At 30.4% G+C, this 21,436-nt stretch overlaps 1 protein-coding gene across 1 annotated transcript in view; it reads left to right on the forward strand.

Annotated features, from left to right (window-relative positions):
* Nucleotides 1-17,893, forward strand: part of LOC129217161 (26S proteasome non-ATPase regulatory subunit 13-like) — a 35,408-nt gene extending 17,515 nt beyond the window's left edge. The window contains exons 5-13 of the mRNA XM_054851423.1: nt 6,236-6,279; nt 9,735-9,821; nt 10,005-10,176; nt 10,479-10,558; nt 12,996-13,121; nt 13,242-13,304; nt 15,305-15,385; nt 15,743-15,859; nt 17,734-17,893. Coding sequence (XP_054707398.1) covers nt 6,236-6,279; nt 9,735-9,821; nt 10,005-10,176; nt 10,479-10,558; nt 12,996-13,121; nt 13,242-13,304; nt 15,305-15,385; nt 15,743-15,859; nt 17,734-17,829 — 866 coding nt within the window. The 3' untranslated portion in view covers nt 17,830-17,893. The remainder of the gene's footprint in view (nt 1-6,235; nt 6,280-9,734; nt 9,822-10,004; nt 10,177-10,478; nt 10,559-12,995; nt 13,122-13,241; nt 13,305-15,304; nt 15,386-15,742; nt 15,860-17,733) is intronic.
* Nucleotides 17,894-21,436: the final 3,543 nt, after the last annotated feature.

Here is a 21,436-nt window from a genome sequence, read left to right on the forward strand (position 1 = left end):
CTTAAAGCAGAAAACAAATGCAAGTAACGATTGCTTCTCATAATTATTGCTAACCCGGGCAACGCCGGGTATTTTTGCTAGTATATATATATATATATATATATATATATATATATATATATATATATATATATATATATATATATATAAGAAGAATATGTATATATATATAAAGAATATATATATATATACATATATATATATATATATATATATATATACATATATACATATATATATATATATATATATATATATATATATATATATATATATATATATATATATATATATATGTGTGTGTGTGTGTGTGTGTGTGTGTGTAATCGCTTGGAATTTTTCCCTTTTCTTCTTTTTTTTTTCTTTCTCTTCTCTCTTCTTTTTCTCTTTTTTTTGAGACTAACTTTTCGGGGGGGGGGGGGGGGGGTTTGTCCCCAAAACCCCCCCCTTAGCTACGCCCCTGCACTGACATGACTATCAAGAAAAGCCAACGAAACTAGTTCCTCTGTTAAATACCATAAATGGTTGGAAAACTTATTTGCAGCTGCTTTCGAGATATTTGTATGAATAGCCGAATATTCAATCAAAGACTTCATTAGTAACAGGTCATTATATGGAGCACTTGCGGCTTCTGGTGCTGATATCCATGCTTTCATGCATACACATGCAATGAAAATGCATACATCTGTTAATCCCTTCTCTTCTTTAGATGTAAGCTTGAATTGTGATCTAAACATCCAGATTTTGAGACTTTATAAATACATTTCGACATCCAACGGTCATGGTGCATGGCTCCAGGCAACATAAATTTAACACCTCTAACGGGGGCAGTTCCAAGGAAAATAAGCACAAGTTCAACTAATTCTTTCTAATCACCTCTTAGTTGGTTATAAGACTCTTCCCTGTATTTTTTTGCATAAGCAATTGTATCTCTTATATCCTTTATCAGTTCATCAACTACGTCAATCGAAATTCCAGTTTCGTACTGGTCGGTGTCAATGAAGCTCCAAAATTCCTTGAAACGTTTGAATAATGGAATTTCAGGAGAAGATGTGGCTCCCTTGCACACTTGAAACATTGAACCTATAATCAGTCCCAACACATGATGCCTGCACGCAAAAGGAACACATGCACCCGAGTTACTGCCAGTGTTTGAACTGGTTGTGTCAAAACACATAGCATGTATGTTGTTTGATATTCCCCAGCTTTTCAATAGCTTTAAATACTGATGTAGCCTTTGCCTCACCTGTCCCAGATGGAAGCTTGGGAACTGCAAGTAGCTGGTGAATTCTTTTCCCAGTTACTAGTACAGGCAGGCGATCCACTTTATCTTTTGCAACAAATCAGGAATTAATTTGCTGTCCCAATGGATAACTAGAGGGGCGTTAGGTTGAAACTTAGCCTTTATGTCTGCATATTTCTGAGCTTTTTCCTTCCTTCTTTGACAGCGAATTGAGTCCTTATTTAAAGAAAATTCATTGATATTGAATCCTAAGTTTTTTGCAGTTTCTGCTATGATATAGAAAGCCTTTCGGTCTAACACTTTTGTTCTGTCCAAAGCTGCAGCAAGTTGGGGAGTAACTATAGTTTTTCTCCCTCGCTTCCTTTTCTGTCTTTTTGATGCTTGTTTTGTGATATCCATTTTCTTACCTTCTTCCGTTGAGATTAATTTGCTATCAGTTTCAGTATCAGTAGATGATTCAAGTTCCACTATAGAATCTTTTAATTCTTTAATTTTCTGTTGCTGTATTCAGACATTTGCTTTTGTTTCTCGTTCAAGAGCTTTTTTCTCTTTTATATCAAGCTTTTTATCAACTCCAAACATTGATCCACACCGACCTTTCTTCCTTTGTGCTATTAAAGAGTCTTTGTCTTCTTGTAAGACTGCTTTACCGTAAAACATCAGCATGAGCAACATCAAAAAGATCTTCTAGTTTAGAGAGAAAAGTTGATTCCTTAGCTTGCTGTGTTGATGAACATCAAGCTTTATTTTTCCTCAAAAGCTGCCATTCTTTATACATTCTTTTCAAGCTTCATTCGAAAATTTTGGTTGTCTCACATAGGAATTCTTGCTTTTTGCCAAAACTTGGCAATTTCTGTGATGGCCAGAGTTGAAGCTTGTCTTACAGATTTCTTCAATTCAAGATGATGATGCAAAAAATGTCCCAGAGCCATACGCAAGGATGGCAATTTTCCATCTTTTAATTCTGGAACTGACCCACCAAGAAGATACAAGTCATTTTGAGATCTTGTGGCTTTTGCAGTCATTTTGCTTTCAAAACTGAATCAAAAATAAAATACTGAAAACAAATACACATAATGGAAAAGTAAGCAATCTTTGCTTTTCGAAAAAAAAAAAAAAAGATCCCGCAATGTTAAAATTTTCACAGTTGTTGAGCTACCTCTAAATAATCTTTAAATGTGCTAATATATGGCCTGAATTTTTTTTTCATACAAAGGAACAAAATGAGAGGATAAGAGGTTAATATTTTCATAGTTGAAAAATAAGCTCCACCCTAGGGGGGGGGGGGGTGCTCTCCCTCAAGAATTCTTCCATGCTGAAGTATAGAAATGCTATTTTGGCTATATTTGAGTGAGTTAAGAATTGGGGAATTGGGAGGGAGCTTTCTCTCGAAACAGTTTCAAAATTGAAGTCGTAAAACTGTTGGTTGTCTTTGGCGATGTGTGGATGGGAGGAGTTTTGCTCTTTCAATAAAAAAAAATCATTTAAAACCAGAACTTACGCTGTCTGTGGTGAACACAGGGGCAGGGGGAGGGATTCCTCCTCCCCTTCTCCAAAAACTTGCGTTCCTGAAGTTTTAAGAACTCTGTTTTTGGCTATCCTTAGATGACTGAAGAGGAGAGAGACTCAAAAACTTTTTCTGAAATTGAAGTCTTAAAACTTTGGCACTGTGATTGGTCATGTGTATAGGGAAAGGGATACTGTTCCTAGAAAAAATATAGAAACTGGAACCTTAAAAATGCATATTTAGGACATTTGTGGTGAACTTAGGAAAAGGGGTTCAGGAGTTCTCTTCCAAAAAGTTTTCAAGGATGAAGTATTTAAAACGCTAATTTAGGCTGTATTTCAGTGTATTAAGAGGAATGTGGTTCGGGGGAGCTCCCTGGGTTGGATATTCAGTTCCTCTATTTTTAAAAAAAAAAATAAATGAAAATCGGAAAGTGTACTGCGTATATAATATATGTACTTCATTGAAGCGGGCTTTTTTTATTGCTAATTTTTCCACCTGCTATCTTATAAATTATTTTTTAAACCTGAACGCTTTTACCCTAACATCATCCATCATCATCTAAAATTGCATTTTTGGAACTTATTTCAAAACTTTACTGAAGGAGAGTTCCTGAACTACATGCCTTCAATAACAAAACGTATAAATGTCATGAGAAATGGCGTACTGATTCGTTTTTAAGGCTTCAATTTAAAAGAAGTTCCGGGGAGAGCCCCCAATCTCCCTCTCTCTAATATTTTTAAAAATTGCGTAATATTGCAATTTTGGAATTCCAGTTTGAAAAAAATGCTGTAAGAGAGTCTCTGAACCCCATCCTTTCCCCGAACGTTACCAAAATGGCTTACCATTGCATTTTTAGGATTTTATTTTGAAAAAAATTTTCCAGGGGAGAGCCCCCTGAATCCCCTTTCTCTATTATGGAGGTTGTGTACATTTGTGTTTTAAAACTACAATATGAAAAAAGAACCGAAAAGGCACACGCACAGACAAAAAAAAAAAAAAAAAAAAAAAGCCTTAACACCACTTAAAACTAGGTTCATATTGATACAAAAGTCAAAAAGCTTAAAGTTCAAATAAAGCACAAATTCCAAAACTGCCACAGTAAAAATCAACGACATTAAAAGGTAAGAATTTTTGCGGAGCACACATGCATGGAGGAGGGGGGGGGGGGGGAATCAAAATATTTTCTGTCTTGAACACATCACCAAACTTGCACCCATCATTTTCATTTGTATGATATTTTATTGCTTACTAGCAGTACCCGCACAGATATGCCCTGGCTAAAAATTTAATGGAAGTCTGTTGAATAAAAAATATTGACGCCCCCTCCCCCTCTGATGTGAAACGTTCATTTTTCTTTGTATAAAATGCAAAATGCGTACACACCTTTTCAAAAAAAAAAGAACTATTAAAGTTTCTTTGGAATTTAAAACTTTTCGTCAAATTATTAAATTAGATTTACAGTTGTTTTAAAACTCTATGTAGTGAGTTAAGCGGTTTTTACTGCAATTTAAAATATTTTGCTAAGTAAACAAAAAAAGACATCAAATAATATCTTTCAAATGTAAAAATAATTCCGCAACACTATTGTTTATCGCCAAACTCGCCATCAACCACTCAATCATAAGCCATCTGTCTAACAAAAAAAAAAAACATCCCGTGGAACATTCAAAAATCATTGTCAGAAAAAAATAAAAAAATGTCATACATTTCACTCGAATAAAAACAAATCAAAAGTTTCTTTTCTTTCAAAACAAATCGGCAAACATTGAATTACATTTACAGTTGCTTTAAAACAATAATTCTAGACTGAACTGCTCAGCGCCTAACGAGCCAAGCGACCACGCTACCGGAACCCAGCCCTTTTTCCGAGTGAAGCGGATGTTTTTCTTTGGAAATAATAAATATTTCGTCAAACAAACAAAAAAGTATAAAATCATATTAACAGTAGCTTTCAAATCTTTATATATTAAGAGCTGCTTTGCCCGGTCTACCTTGTGAATAAAAATAGTGTCAAGTGACATATATTCAACAATCGGGCTTAAATAAAGGAAAAAAAGACACCATGCAAAATTACCCTTCCAAACAATGACGACAGATATTAGAATACTTTTAAGAAATTAAATTGCAAAAAATGAATTTTAAAAGCGTAACCATGGAAACACGAAATAAAATAAGTTTAAGAAATTAAATTCAAAATAAGAAAAGAAACAATGGATTCAAAAAGCGTAACTGTGGAAACAAAAAAATAAAATGGTTGACAACCTGAATCAAAATGACATTTTTCGAAATTGATTTCAAAACACTTGTAATTTTTTTTTCCTTTGAAGATAGAAGCTAAGTTTTTCGACCATTAGAAATTAGAACTTCTTTGATTTCAGTACTTTTTCTTTGCAAAAATGTCATTTTTTTCTCCAGCTATTAATGAATAATTTATTAAACATGTCAAACTTTAATAACTCTAATCTGTATTGAAATCGTATTCTATGGGGAAAATATTTTGCTAAACCATGGAGAAAATATCTGAGCCCCCCCTCCCTTAAATTTTGCATATGGGCGCCCATAGTATGTTAATCTGTACACAAAATTAAAACTTACCTCACTGTTCTGTACAAAAAAAAAAGCCCAGCAAGTTTTAAGTTTGATTTTTTTTTTTGTTTTGAAAAATCATTTTTTTTATAGCTTTTTATAATTTTTTTTTCAAAATATATAAACTTATTTTGAGATTCTTGACTTATCTTACTACAAATTTCTCAGGCAATTATGAATCCCTATCTTGTTCCTGTAAATACTGTATCAGTCTTTTGATGTGTATACGAAGTGCAGAGTTAATTAATGGAACTACCTTTCCCCCAGTAATTCTCTCTCCCCTCTCCCCCTTCAGATCACTGAGGAATATTCTGCACTCCAGACTATCCACTCTTAAATAATAGGGAGTTGACTGTTTCAACACATAAAATGATACTTTACATAGAGTTTATATTTTGTTTATGATCTCGTTTTCAAACGATGTTGCATGTTTTATTGTTTTAAATAATTCAAAGAAACTCATGTACAAAACAAAGAAAAAATCTTTTGTTAAAAATAATTTTTTATGTAAAGTCATTTATTTAGTGAGAAAATTATTATTATTTTTTTTTGAGTTAGTTTGAAACAATACATATTGAAAAGACATGGTGTAAATTTTATTAGTATATTATGTGTAGATTTCATTTATTCTTCATTTTTTAAAAACAATTGGGTATGATTTTAAGCAACTATATACTTTGCTAATTGGATGTAGAAGATTAAATGTTGAAGCGATTTATGTATATTTTATAATTATGTTTATTTTTTTGTAAAACAACTGAAAACATTATGTAGTAATCTCAAAAAATACTAAGAAAAATGCACTAGACCAAAATTTTTGTTATCGCATTAGCTTTATTTCATTTCTCATGTGACTATTGTGAGAAAAATCGCATAATTGCTGTGTTTTTTATTAGATTATGACAAGAAAGTGGAGTTTATGACTAAAACAAAAGAAAAGGTAATGTTAACTTGATTTTTTAAAAAGAAGAAATTTTAAGTTTTAATCTGTGCTATTGTTTTAAGAATAGTATAGTGTCATTATTATTTAATTTCAGCATAGATTATCTCTCTCTTTTAGCGCTATTAAATTTTAATTCCTTTTTATCTCTGCTATGATATTATGTTAAGGATGTAGGACAATAGGGGTTGTCTAAAGTGAAGGACATTTATAAAATGAAAATCATTACTAAAAATGTGTTACATATTTTAGTACTTGTTTCTTATCTTCCTTTTTAAGAACTGTAACAATTTTCAATGTGTGTTGGATATATGAAACTCAGGTCAAAATGGAAACTTAGTTGGAACAAGTTTTGTTTTTTGATTTGACATTTTTGTCTGGTTCGATTCTGATTGACATGATTTGCTTTTGATGTTCATTCTAATGAGAACTGTTCATACGTTTGGAGAATATGTTGTATTCTAAATGTCTCTAAAGTGCCAATTTATCAATATTTAATTCTGTTTGAAGTGTTCAGATAGCTTCTTTTAACCAGCTGATGTGTGCATCACATGACTTCCTTTTACTCCAATTTAATGTTATTTTCCTATTATTGGCAGTTTTAATGTGATTCAATAGTTTACTCTCCAAATATCACCAAATAAATGGGCTAAAATAAATATGGCCAAATCGAAACCAGATAAAAAAAAAATAGATAAATAATAAAAAGTTAAAAATTAATTTGAATTCTGAAATTTTGAATTCAAATTATGTTTTTCGCAATCACGAACTGAGACAAGACCCTACTCATTGGAGTTATTGTTTCTAGAAACGGCTCCTGTCCCCCCCCAAGTCTGCCTCTCCTCCTGGGCGGTTACTTGTGCATAGTTGTGTGTGTGCGTAAACCTGTGTGTATGCACGTAGGCATGTGTGTGTGTGAACGTGCGTGTGTGTAGGACATGGACGCCTCCGACCAGGAGAAGAGGAGAGCTCAAAACCGGAGCAGCCGCGCCGCCGCCAGCAGAGGACAGTGGGCGGTGGTGCTGCAGATTCTTCTGGTTCAAGTTGAAAAAGGCACAGACACCAAAAACGGTCAAATGAGAACAATAAGCAATCGTGATTGCTCAAAAAAAAATCGCCAAATTTGTCTCCAAGTTGGCGAGAAAACTTGGAGACCAAAAGACTGGCGATATATCGGCAAGTGTCCGCCAAATTATAACACCATTTGAGTTTACATCAAAAATAACAATGCTTTCCCCCCAAAAAGGGGCAAAAGATCCCCTTTGGAGCATCCGAATGCAACCAAAAAAAGAGGTGCATAACTAGACCCACTAGGTGTCTAAGTACCAATTTCAACTTTCTAGGACATTCCATTCTTGAGTTATGCGACATACATACAGACGTCATGAGAAAACTCGTTGTAATTAACTCGGGGATAGTCAAAATGGATATTTCGGGTGTCTGTACGTTTCTAGGCATATATCCAAGTGTGGTCAGGTTGAAAAATAAACTCAACATTCATTCGGGGATGAGCAAAATGGAAATTAAGGTTGATTTTTGGGTGAAATTTTTTTCGCGAATACAATACTTCCCTTTTTGTGAAAGGAAGTAAAAATCATCTGAATGATGTGAAGAGAACTAGTATAATGAACAAGAATGAACCTAACAGTACCAAAAATTTTATTCTGAAAAGAAAATAATGTAGTTAATGTATCAGAGTTGTGTCAACGAGAATAATTTTTTGGTGCATTTGGTTAGATTGTTTGATTGTATGGAAGTTTTGAATGTTTTGTTAGGAATTTTGAATGTTTTGTATATTTCTTAGTAAAATTTTGTTAAACATAAAAACACTATTACGTCAATAGATTTTAAAGCAATTTTTTTAGATGTTAAAAGCTGTAAATAAACCAGATCGCTAACCCATACCCATGTCTGCCAACTTTAAAGTGTTGTTTGCGAAAGTTATGCATTTTAACTTTATTTTTGCTTTTACACGAAAACCAACTTCTAAGCGTTAGGTTAACCAGGGTTCAATACAGACTGATTTTATTAATGTTAATTGGTACTTTCACAAAAATCATACTAGCTGATATACATTATATAAGTTTTGTTGAAAACCCTTAAGTAACTTGGTGTACTCATGTGAAATTAATCTATCAATTTTTCTTTTCTTTTCTTTTTTTCTAACATCCTGGTCTGATGAAATAAAAAGTATTTTTCTAAGTGTAACAGACAGGTTGTTAATATTCAGAAATAATACAGTCAAACCTTGATATCTCGAACCTCCTTATCTCAAAATCCTTGATATCTCAAAAAAAAAAGTTTTCCCCCTGCATTTTGCATAAAATTCTCAAGTGTTTTCTATAGTTATCTCGAAATTTATTTTTCGGAACCCTTGCCATGTCGAAATTTTTGTCACAGAAGGAAGGTTTAATTGATGCGTTTTTCCATTGGAAAATTTTGTAGCGTAACCAGTTACGGCTGCATGTAGCACTTCACCCCTTTTTTCCTGGAAAGTATGAGAATAGAGGATTGGGGTGAGAGAATAGGGGAGCATTGGTATAAGGGAGTGCTGACGTCTTTTGTCTGTTTTCTCTATAGATTAGATTCTTTCTCTTTTCTTCTGGTTTGGAACACGCGCTCACTTTGGCATCAGGGGATCAAGTTATTGTAGTTGAACAGTTTTCCAGCGTAAACGCGTTCTTCTTTAGTCTGATTTTTAACTCCTGCAAAATGGCTGGTGAAAAACTTATGTTATCAATTGAGGATAAAATTAAAATTTTGAAGTTCATTGATAAAAACATGCTGATGAAGAAAATTGAAATTGCTGCTAATTTTAAAATCCCTACCAGTACACTTGCAACAATAATAAAAAACTGTCAAGCTATTGAAAAAAATTATGATCAAAGAAATTGTAAAAAAATGAAAATTCGAAAATTAGTGAATTGCTAAAAGGAATTGTTGTTTATGCAATGTGATATGTCTACATATCATTGTGAGAGTTATAATGGCTTATTTTTTTCTTCTTATTTATCTCTCATTTATCTTCTTTTTCTTATTTTTTATACTTATTTTTTTTCAAAACCTTGATAATTCGAAACCACTATATCTTAAATTTTTTCCCTTCCCGAGAGATTCGAGATATCCAGGTTGTACTGTATATTTATTTCTTAATATTATTAATGACTGATGCAACTGGGTATTATTATTATCCACAAAAAAGATCATAAGATGATATTTTTATCAGCAATTATTAATTGTTGACAATATTACAAAGTAGCATATGTTTATGAATATTATCAACCTGTTTCGTATAATTATCATGATGACATAAAGCCTTTTTTTGCTGATTCTGTTGTTTTTGTATTAGTTTGTTTTTAGTTGCATGTGTATTTGGAATTTGTTTTCTTTTTTATCATTTTGTTTCTGCTTTTAATTCATTCTTAAAACTTTTCATAAATTCATTCATTGTGTAGGTAAAAGGAAATAATGAAGCTGTTATTTTATGCAATATCATTCTGGGGTTATTGAAACTGGAAAAAGGAGATTTAGAAGGTGTTAAAGTAAGAAAATTTCATGTTTTAATGCACATAAGATGAACTTTTTTTGTACATTAAATTTAGAAGGAACATTGATTTTGTTTGGCAGTTTTACGTTTGATAAGAAATGAATATTTAAAGTAAATCATTTTTTGTTTTGAAACCATCTCCAAACTCCATGCTAATTAATATTTTTTTTTTTTTTAGAAAATAATTGAAGAAACAGAAACAATGATTGATGCAATGGATGGAATTACTACTGTCCATGGCAGGTACTACCAACTGTCCAGTGATTATCACCAAATCAATGGACAGCATGCCCAATACTATAGAGATGCTCTACGTTATTTGGGTTGTACGAGCCTGGATGACATAGATCGTAAGTTTGATCTTTGTATGCCTAATCCAAGTTGAAAAGTTATTCTAAGTCTTCAAATTTATTATGCAAAAATTAGATTTATTGACTGAAAGCTTGGAAATTTTTGTTTCCAAATGCATTTATGTATAGAACCAATTTCAACTTCGCTCATACATGAGATAGTAAATTTTTTCCTAGTTATTGAAGTAAAGCCGGTTTAAATAAGTATTAGTTTTAGAAAGCTATTTTGTGAAGATTGGGTTAACTTTTGTATTTGTGTTATATACGTAGATAGTTTTATCAACTCGATGTTTCTTTTTTAGTTGAAGAAAAGAAATCTAGAGCATTTACCCTTTCTTTGGCTGCTTTACTTGGGGAAGGTGTATATAATTTTGGAGAACTGGTAAGTTTATGCTTTACAACAGAAAGATTAATATTTGTTTTTTTTTTGAATTAGATTAAATTGTCATTTTATGTCAAATCAAGCAAAAAATTGTGGCTTGAGACCCATATATCAGATTTTAATAAAACAAAGCATCTGTGTTCCTTTTTGCCTACTTCTCCCTTAAAAGTTGGGAAAGATTTAAATTTGTAATTCATTGTAAGATTGCCTCAAAAAACAAAAGTCAAATGAAGTTTTGTGAGCTGTTTTTGGCCTGTGCATTTGAGTGGATCTGTGTAATGACACTCTGGGAATAATTTTCGATTTGTGAAGAATGTTCATTCAATAACTTTAGGTTTACATCATCTTACTTTCTAGGATTTGGTAATTTTTCATGCTTGGTTGAAGAAATTAATTTGTTCTTTTATAGAAAATGTACTGAATTTACTGTCATTTTGTTTGCTGATAATGTAAATGAATATTTTTATGTGTAGGGCTGCTGAAACAAAATTTGATAGCTTTTTATTGATCCATAATTTTGCATTCACACAAATAAATATAATTAAAATATACAGTGAAACCTGTGTAAGTTGACCACTCGCGGTGCAGCACTTTGGCGGTCAACTTAGACAGGTGGTCAACTTATAAAGGGCGGTAATTTTTATTATTTTTTTTGTCATTTCTTGCAGCATGTATTCATTTTTTGAGGAATTCACCCTTACTCTTTCTGTTCAACTCACTTTCAGTGTTTAACATTATTGAAAGTAAAACAATAATTAAAAATACTATTCAAATAATTTTGTTATTTTTTTCTTGTTTTTAACTATATTAGACACTGTAGGTTTAGAAATTCCACATATGCCAACTAATTTTCTCTGGTTTTCACCATTTTCAATTAATTTTAATATTTCATACTTTTTATTAATCTCAAGTTCAACTAAGTTTCTTTTTCAAGCCTTTTTTGTACAACTTATAGCACCAAGAGCAATAAGCGTGACTCTCCCAGTTCATAAAGGCAAAATTAAAATGTCCTATCTCTTAATCCCTTGCACCAGAAACATGTAACTTTACTCATCAGCAGGCCCAGATCTGTGTACCCGCAGTGCAAGGGGCTAACGGCCCTAGAAATTGAAGAAAAAAAGGAAAAAAAACTAGCACTGAGACTTATGCACTTTACAAATAGACACTGCTGGCCACTAGGGAGGGGCCCTACATATTTTGTTGCAGGGAGGGAGGGGGGATAAAATATATATAGCCGGATCAGCTCTTTTTGCACAATTCCTATGTTGCCATAACATATTGCAACTGAATGAAAAGATTTTGAGCTTTTTTACTGACACCTATTTTCATTGAACAGAATACAAAAAGCTATCTGAAATAGAACAACAAATGAAAAACAAGTTTGGAGAATAAAGAGCAGCATAAGCTTTATGCTGCTGGTTTAGTTAGTAAAATGCTAGTCTGTCATCAAAACATTAAAAACATTCTTGGAAAGTTATCAAATAATAAAAATAATAATAATAATAATAAATAAAGAATAAAATAAAGTAATTTTCTGAAGAAAGTTTTAAAAAATAAACCAAGTGGTCAACTTACAAAGGGCTTTTTACAATACTCCAAACCAAATTTGCGTTACATTAGTGGTCAACATAGACAGGTGGTCAAGATAGAGAGGTGGTCAAGTTACAGAGGTTTTCCTTCATTATATGAGATATGACTAATTCCGTTCCCGACAAAAGTGGTCAACATAGACAGGTGGTCAACTTACAAGGGTGGTCAACTTTACAGGTTTTACTGTACTTTTAATCTTGTATTTGCCTCATCTAGACAAAATTTTAACAGGTTTTACACAATAGTGTTATTATTATTTATCTCTCTCTTAGAGAGCTATTAAATTTTAATTCATTTTTATCTCTGCTATGATATTACGTTAGGCATGTAGGACATTAGGGTTGTCTAAAGTGAAGGACAGTTATAGACTGAAAATATGTACTAAAGAGTTAAATATTTTAGCTATCGTTACTTGTCTCCTTTTTTTAAGAACTGTAACAAATTTCAGTGTGTGTTGGAGATATTTTCATTTTTTAAAAATAACAAAAAGTGAATGTCTACCCAGATAGAGGGAACAATAAAACATGTCAAATTATCCCAGCAATTTGTACACAATATAGTTCACGTTATGAAAAATCATTTTTTTAGAATACAAAGAAAAGGGGGGGGGGGGTGCAAAGTGTTAAATTCTTTAAAATACAATGGCAAGCCGAAAGGAATTTTATCTTCATAATCAGTAAGGTATTTAGCTGATAGTTTTTCTCAAAAATAGGGCTAAAGTTTCATTGTGGTTTAGTTTTTGTTAGGCTGCTACAGTACTGCTTGATGTAAGCTTTTGTAGTTTTGATCAAATTGCATCATTACGTTGTGAATTTCACACTTAAACATGGCTTAATTTCTGTTTCAGCTTGCACATCCTATTCTAGATTCTTTAAAAGGAACCAGTAAGGAATGGGTTGTTGAGCTTTTGTACACTTTCAATAGTGGAAATTTGGCAAAGTATGAAACTCTGAGAACATTTTGGAGTGCACAAGTAAGATTCTAAAAATATTAGCTCTTTTTTTTTTAATTATTTAATGCACAAATGTTATATAAATAAGGTAATTGTAAGAAGTGTTTACCTTTTGATAAGTCATGATTTTTTAATATTTAGGCTGATCTTGCTGCTCATGAGATAGATCTGCGTCAGAAAATTTCTTTGTTATGTTTAATGGAGGTAAGATTATTTGGATTTTTTTTAAATTTTAAAACAAATATTTTTATTTTGGCTTTAGATTGTTGGGAAAAATTTTCTATTAGCAAGCTTACTTTTATTTGGAGGGAAATTTATTCAACTTTTTCTTATTACTCAAGCAACAATGTTAGCAAACTATACACTGCAATTGAAAAGAAAGTTTTTATAGTAAAATTAGTTTACTTTGGGAATAATTTTTTTAGGTTGTGTATTGAATTTTGTGTTAATTCCATTATTATGAAACTGATATAACACTGGATTTTTGATCTAAGAACCTCATCAATACCTTCAGAATTTCAGAATCAGCATCGCATAATTTTCTAATCATTTGTGGTATTTGTCACGACTTGTTTGTTTAGCTTTGTTTAATAGTTCTGTCAGTATATCTACCAGAGGACAAAAGGCGAAATTGAATGCTTTCAGAATCAAGTTCCTGCTAAAAAAAGAGCTAGAAATTACCCTTAGAGTATGAGTCTTGATTTAAATTTAATGAAATATAAGAACTTGGAAGATTTTGTTGCAGCTACGTAAATGATATTTCAAACATTGAAACTTCCAGTAAGATATCTTGAATGTAATCCAGACATAGGAGTTATGACATGACTAGAAACAATCTAAGGAGGTAATTATAGTGTTAAGTGTTGTTAATGATCATGTCCAGTGCAATTGTCCTCAAGAAGGAATACAGTAGGGAAATAATCCATAATAGAACTAGCTATTGTTTTCTTAATTGCATCGCATGAAACAATTCCAAAAAGAAAAGAATCCTGTTAAACTAATGCCACATATTTAAAAAAAAAGTACAATAAAATTGACATCTTTAAGTTAGTATATCTTGTGTTCTAAAATTAAAATAGAAAATGAAATTAGATAATCTTAAGAAAAAACTTACTATGCTGTTCTAATTTCAGTTATTTTTTAAAAATTTTATATAGAATAGTTGTTTGGCAAAAAATTATGTTTAATAAATGATCATTATTATAACATGTATTACATATTTTATTCTTTAAAAACAGTTGTCTGCAAAAATTAATAAAAAAAAATATTTGTAAATGCAAATAGCAAAAAAGTGCAGATATGAAATAAATCTTTTAGTAAAACTAATTTAGCATAATTTTTGTTAAATAATTATAAAATATGCATTTGCTTTTTTTTACCTAAATTTATTATTATTTCCAAACATGAAATGAAATGAATATTGTTATATGAATTGAGATTTAAGAGCGAAAAAAAAGTTTTTAAAATACTTGTGGTAGGTTTGGTCTGAATAAAAGATGTCATATTTTTTTTCTTTATGAAAAAATATAAGAAAACTGCAAATAAATATAAAACAAACTAATTTTAATAAAGGGTGTAATTTTTCTCTGTTATCGTGATGAGAATACCATTAAAAAATATAAGTTGCAGTTTTCTAAATATTGCTCAGCACTTCTCAAGTATATCTTTCTGGAATAAAATTTGTTCAGTATAACTGTACCATGTTATTTCTTTATAGGATTTTTGACCTTTGGTGCTATTTGTTATTCATAAATTAAAGTAAAAAATATTAATAGTACTAAAATCATTGAGACCTGTCCAACGTTCCCCATCTCGCCCTATGTGTAGATCAGGGTATCAGGTGATCATGTATATCAGAACCGTCATTTAGGTTGACTGATGAATCAATTGCCTCTCCCAGTGGCTTTGAAAAATTAATATTTTTACATATAAGTAGGCGAGATTAGTGTGCATCCCCCTCCCCCCAGAAATATTTGAAATAACAGGCCTGAATTCAATGTTTTTTAAGTTCCAGAGTAAATAAAATTGTTTTCAAAGAATTATTCTTGATTTTGATGCATTTAATTCTAAGACTTCACAGATCGTAATGTTAAATATATGAATGTATAAATTTTTATATTACTTAAGAAATTTATTTATCCTTTATCATTGTCTTATATTTTGTAAAATTATACTAACATTTATTTAATTTATATTTTTCCTAGATGACTTTTAAGAGGCCTGGCAACAATCGTGTTTTAACATTTTCAGAAATAGCAAATGAAACTAGATTACCAGAAAATGAGGTAAATATTTTAATGTATATGTTTATTTTGTAAGATACTTTTTTAATTTTATTATTATGTTGAGGTGACATGTAGAAACTTTTAAAGAAAGAGAATCAACTCAGAAACAGTTAAGCAAGGGGGGGGGGGGGATTTTTCAAAAAGAATTAAAGTAAAGGGATGCTTTTAAATATTTTTTTGAAAGTAAATAAGTAATAATAACAGGAAAAATAAATAAATAATTTTCTGTCATTGTGCATCATTTCTTAATCTATAGCAACTTCTTATTTGTATCTAAAGAAAGTTGTTAATTTTCTTTAATTTTTTATAGTGATTTCATATCAAATTTATTAAGTTAGTATTGAATTGCTTTTTCAGGTGGAATTATTAGTGATGAAAGCATTATCATTGGGCCTTGTCAAAGGTTCAATTGATCAAGTAGACAAAACAGTGAATATGTCCTGGGTTCAACCTCGAGTGCTATCATTGGAACAGGTAATTAATTTTTACTTTAACAACTTTGAGCATTTTTATTCTTTTTCTGGATTAACTTTAACTATTAGACTTTTTAAACATGACTTATCTTTTATTATAATTGTTTATAGACCAAAACTTATTTTTTCCGAAAACTTATGAAATGAAATGCATAATTTTTGGGTAAAGAAGACATTGTAAGATCTTTTTTGTGAACTGCTTATGTCAATTTAACTACACACAGAAGATTTAACATGCCTTTTTAAATAGCCCTACTGAAACTTTCTTCTAGATGCTCTTTGTTCAGACATTCTATCTTCTTCCTTAAAATTCAGAGCGAATAAGGGAAATGTAGATTGTCCGGGCACCTATAGTCAGGGAAAGTCATGAATTTTGACCATGATCAAAAATAGTCATGAAAAATCATGATTTTCAATAAAAAATGCTCAAAAATCATGGAAACGGACAACTGGTCATGGATTTTCAGTTCAAGATCATGCATATTTATCAAATTGTACAGTTTAGGTGTAAAATTTACGCATCTTAGCCTTTTCCTGCGCGTCAGTCGTTATTTTTTACACATTTCAAAATCAGATTGCATCCGCTTCTATAATACTCACTGGTTTTTCTTTACTATTATACTTATTCTACCGTTTGGACATTTATAATTATGTGTTTAGCATTATTTTTAACTCTCCTTATATGTCTAATTGTGTAGTTGAGGACTTGTAGACTTATAATTTTGTCGCTCTAATTCAACTTGAAAATTTTAAGTCATTTGCATTCATGTTGATTCAAGAGACTCATAAAAATTATCATTAATTTTAGCAGTGTCTTAAGTTGATGAAGATTTTAGAAAATAAAATTGGTCTAAAAAATTAAGGACATTCAGAAATCGTGGAATTTTCAAGGGTAAAATTTTTTTAAAGACCAAAAATGTGGCAAAATTCACAAATTTGGGAATTTTTTCAATATTTGTAGCCTATTCTCAAACTTTGGCGGTAATATGTCTGGTAATGTCTGGTGAGTTAATTATTAAGTGCTTTAATTTAATATTTAATTTTTTCTGATTATTTAACTTAATTTTAGTAATTACTAAATTATTGCCAGTCACTGACTTTTTAAGATATTAATAGCTTCAAAAAATTATTTGTTTAAAAAAAAACATATATATTTGAAAAAATTCAAAAGAAAAAAATAAGAAAAAAAGATATAAAAAATCAAGCTTAAATGTTTTGTAGTTTCACATCATTATTACTACATGTTTAAAGTATTTTTTATTTTGAAAAATTATTGTGTATCATATCAGATTTTTCGCAGAAAAAAATCATAAATTTGTTTATGTGTAAATTCTTACCTTATACAAAACATTTTGTATGATTTGTTGGAGTCCAAAAAATATTTCCAAAAAAAAAAAAAAAAAAAAGATTTTTAAATGTTTGTCCTTGGTAGCAAAATAATTAATTTTAAAACTGTAATTTCATGTGTGTCACTTGTCATTGTTTCATAAATTAATTTTTAGTTATGATAGTAGCTGAGCTAGTTACATTTCACTGTAATTTAAAATTTTAGATATATATGTCCAAAGCATAAATCAGATGGTTGCAATTTAATTTTCCAAAAAAAAAAAATAAATAAATAAATAAATAAATAAATAAATAAAACTAATTTAGATTTTTTTGTGAAAAATTAATTTTTTTAAACATTTCCTCCCATGCGAAATGGAAAGTTGAGAGCAAAAGTCATGGAAAGTCATGGATTTCAAAACTAAAAATGTAGCAGATATCCTATATATAAATTGTAATATTAGTATATATCTATGTAATAATTCAATGGTAGTCCATGTTATGTTCGAAAAGTTGTCTTTGAAATAATTCATATTTCTTGAAATTTAGATTGGCAACATGAAGCAAAGACTTGATCGTTGGTGCCAAGAAGTGCAGAGCATGGAGATGTTACTTGAAAATAAAGCTTATGATATTTTAACATAATTATTGACTTTATTTTCTCATATTTCATTATTAACATTTTTCATAAACTGTATGTAAAAACAAATAAAATTATTGTTCTTATTTCGTAAGTTTTTATGGATCAAATACATATTTGGAATTTGACTGTTTAGGAAAAAACCTAATATAATGGAACCTTGATAACTCGACACCCCAAAGGAACATGAAAACATGTTGACTTAAGAGGATGTCCATTTACTGAGGTTCCATAATTTTAACTCCTAACGAGTTTCTGTATCACTCACTTAACTAACTAATGCTTAACTTTCTCATTATTAAAACTAATTCTAGTAAATGAATTTTCTTTTCTTTTTTTGAAAAGTACATAATAAAATCTTTAATACTAATTGAATACCTCTTGAGGAATAAATCCATGATTTTTGAAAAGAGATAAAAGCTTCTTGTCAGTCAGATAATAAGTAATGTTCACATTAGGATAAATAAATACCTTTGTGCTGAACTGTAAAGTAAGAAAAACAACGTTAAAAAAAGCACATTTGCCAAAGAATTTCCAATTGAATTCTTTCTTTCTGGGTTCCGTACCTAAGAGAAAGCTCTTGGCCTTTGCTTGCATTTCTATTGGTTCCTGATCGGTTTATAATTTTCTCATTTGGTGTTTGGCTACTCTGCTATTTTTATCTTTTAAGCTGCATGCTTATCTGCTCTTGGCTTTTGTCGGACGTCTTTTCATCCATAAGCTCATTACTTTTTGAATTGAAAAAGGCGTTCCCTGTAACGCCGAAACACGTGTCTGCTGTTATTGGCAAATTTGTACCTTTTTAACGTTGTTTTTCTTACTTTAATGTTCACATTGTTTGGAAAACATGTCATGATGCCTCCTTTCTCTAGAGTACTCACCTAGATACATTTACCCTACTCTCTCCTAGTCTTTTAAATGTACACTAACAGCTCAGAATGTGGTGGCTGACTCCCTGTGTAAGAGATAGAATGTCTTTAAAAGAGCTTTCAAGAAAGAATTGACTGACCAAGAAACCGCAGCATAAAATTCTAAGAAAAGGTAAATACGAAAAAATGCAGGTAGCAAAAATTGAACTAGAATAGAGCTTGAATGTTAACTTATATGGGTTCCTGCAAATGTATGTCAAGTTAGAGAGGTTTATCACCCATTCAAATTAGCATTGGCGAGCCACAAGAAAAATAAATGTCGAGTTACCAGGGTAGTCGAGTTATCCGTATGTCGAGTTACCGAAGTGTCACTGTAATTCCTTTGATAGGTAAGGCAGTTTTCATTAGTAAGGAAATTCATTTCTGCACATGACAAGTGTTTAACTATTGAAATATTCATTGCAAAGTCTTTAAATAATTGCTGTTGCAACTTAATGAAACTTTTGTTAATGTTTCAACTTTATCACTATAAAATTTGTTGATTCAGTCTTAAATATATTGATGATAAAATTCAATATGAATAATGTCAATTAAACATATCAATTGTACTTTTGCATGTTATTAATTTTAAGTGTCTTTATCCATTCTAATAAATTTTGAAACATAAATATATCACTGTAAAAGTGTTATGAAAACATTTATAATTTTGTGTTAGTCTTTTTTTTTTTTAAATAATTTGTTTTTAAATGAGTTTCTCTATGAGGTTTTATATTTTGAGCTCCGTGCTGTTGCATGTTTATTATTTTTTGACCATTTTTTCTGTAATATTCTTCCATAAAATAAATCTGAAAAGAAGAAAAAAATTGCGACTGTTACATCCAACTATTTCTGAAATACCTTTAGGCTAAAAAAAATAAATAAATAAAAATAAATAAGTAAGGTAAAATAAAAACTTTATAAACTGCAGCTGGAAAATGTTCTAAATGGTAAAAAAAATAGTTTTTTTAAAAAACTCTATCGATGCTAGTTTTAAGCATAATTTTTGAAGGCGAGGCAAAATCAATAAGATAAAAACATGTATATGGGGCTGTCAGTAAATGTTTTTGCACATTGTTCAGCATATTTCACCTTTTTCCCGTTTTGTCACATGTCACCATCCCCCCTTTGTCACATGTCATGCAACATTTCCAAAACATATTCTTTATAAGAAATGTGCAGTCACGCTTGTTACCCCCTTCCTCCCTTTTGTCACAATTTCAAATCCCCCTCAAAGCGTGACATCATTTGCGGACAGCACAATCATAATCCAATTACAAATATAAATTTTAATGGACCTAGTTTCTTACATAGCATTTTCATGCAATTACATTGATAACATATTTTGTGTAAGGGTATAAATGATTCGTTCTTAGTTTTGAGTGGATTTTCTGAAAAATTGCAGCAAAATATGGTTGAATATCATTTTACCTATCGTTTTTCGACAACTTCAAAACTTATGTTTAAAGTATCATCAATGGTGTTAAAGGAATAACATTGTATTTTAAGCACTTATACATGGTATGTTTGTCACAGAAATTCTGATGCCTGCTTTTGCTTATATCTCAGCAACTAGACCACTTCGAGACTTCAGGATTTCACTAAATGATGTTTCATCAAACGGTACAACTCAACGCTAAAAAATTAAATTCTAACATAGAATTATTATTTAAATGAGGATGTAAAATAGTAAATTTCGTTCAATTTCCCCATAAATGATTAAATATAAAACCCATTGTTACAAATATTCGTTGCCTTATAACAGTGATATTAATAGCAATCATATTGAAAAATTTGAATGAAGACCTCTCTGATTCAAGCATGAAATTTATTCACTATCATTGCTCTCATATATATGCCGTTAATCGATAACGGGGCTAAGTAAAGAGACATATCAGGATCTTTATCACAAGTAACATGTATGTTGTGAAACATAAATTAGTTTGGGAAACCTTTTATATTTAAATGGTTTTAATTAAATTAGCAAACAAATAAATCCTAGAAAGAAACAAGGATTAATTTATACTGCCAATTGCTTAAAGTTTTAGATACATATTGAGTTTTTTTCCTCTTTTCGTATGAAGCATTTATATGAAAAAATACAGTGAAGTTTCGTGATGGCAACATTATTCTACATCTGAAATACACTTACACAAAAAAGAATAAAATAACAATTTTTTAAAAAAATACTAAGAATTTTTTGTAATGCACTCAAAAGAACAAAATAACTTTTCTGGATCAAAAAGGATAATTTAAGTATTCCTGTAGTTTTCAATTATTCCAAAAAAAAAAAAAAAAAGACACTACAAAGAAGAAAATGCGGCTCAAGTCAGGTAGAGAATGCTTTATCATTATCTAGCTTTCAATCATAAATTCGATTGTTGAAACATGCATATTTTTCGTAGTGAGAAAGTGGTTTGAAGTGACTTGAGCCTCACTTCTCTTCATTTATGGGGCCATTTTTATTGGAATAATTGAAAACTAAAGGAAGACACACTTAAATATTGTCCTTTCTGACCCAGAAAAGTTATTTTGTCCTTTTGAGTGCATTATAAAAAGTGCTTAGTATTTTAAAAAAAAAAAAAAAAAAAAAAAAAAAAATCTGTTTCTTACTTTACAGAGCAATTTCCAACTGCAGTTTTAAATTCGATTCTATTAAAAAAAAAAAAAAAAAAAGGATGCAAAAACGATGTAATACACACTCACA

Source organism: Uloborus diversus, chromosome 2 (assembly GCF_026930045.1).
Source record: "Uloborus diversus isolate 005 chromosome 2, Udiv.v.3.1, whole genome shotgun sequence".
Classification (NCBI taxonomy): Eukaryota; Metazoa; Arthropoda; class Arachnida; order Araneae; family Uloboridae; genus Uloborus; species Uloborus diversus.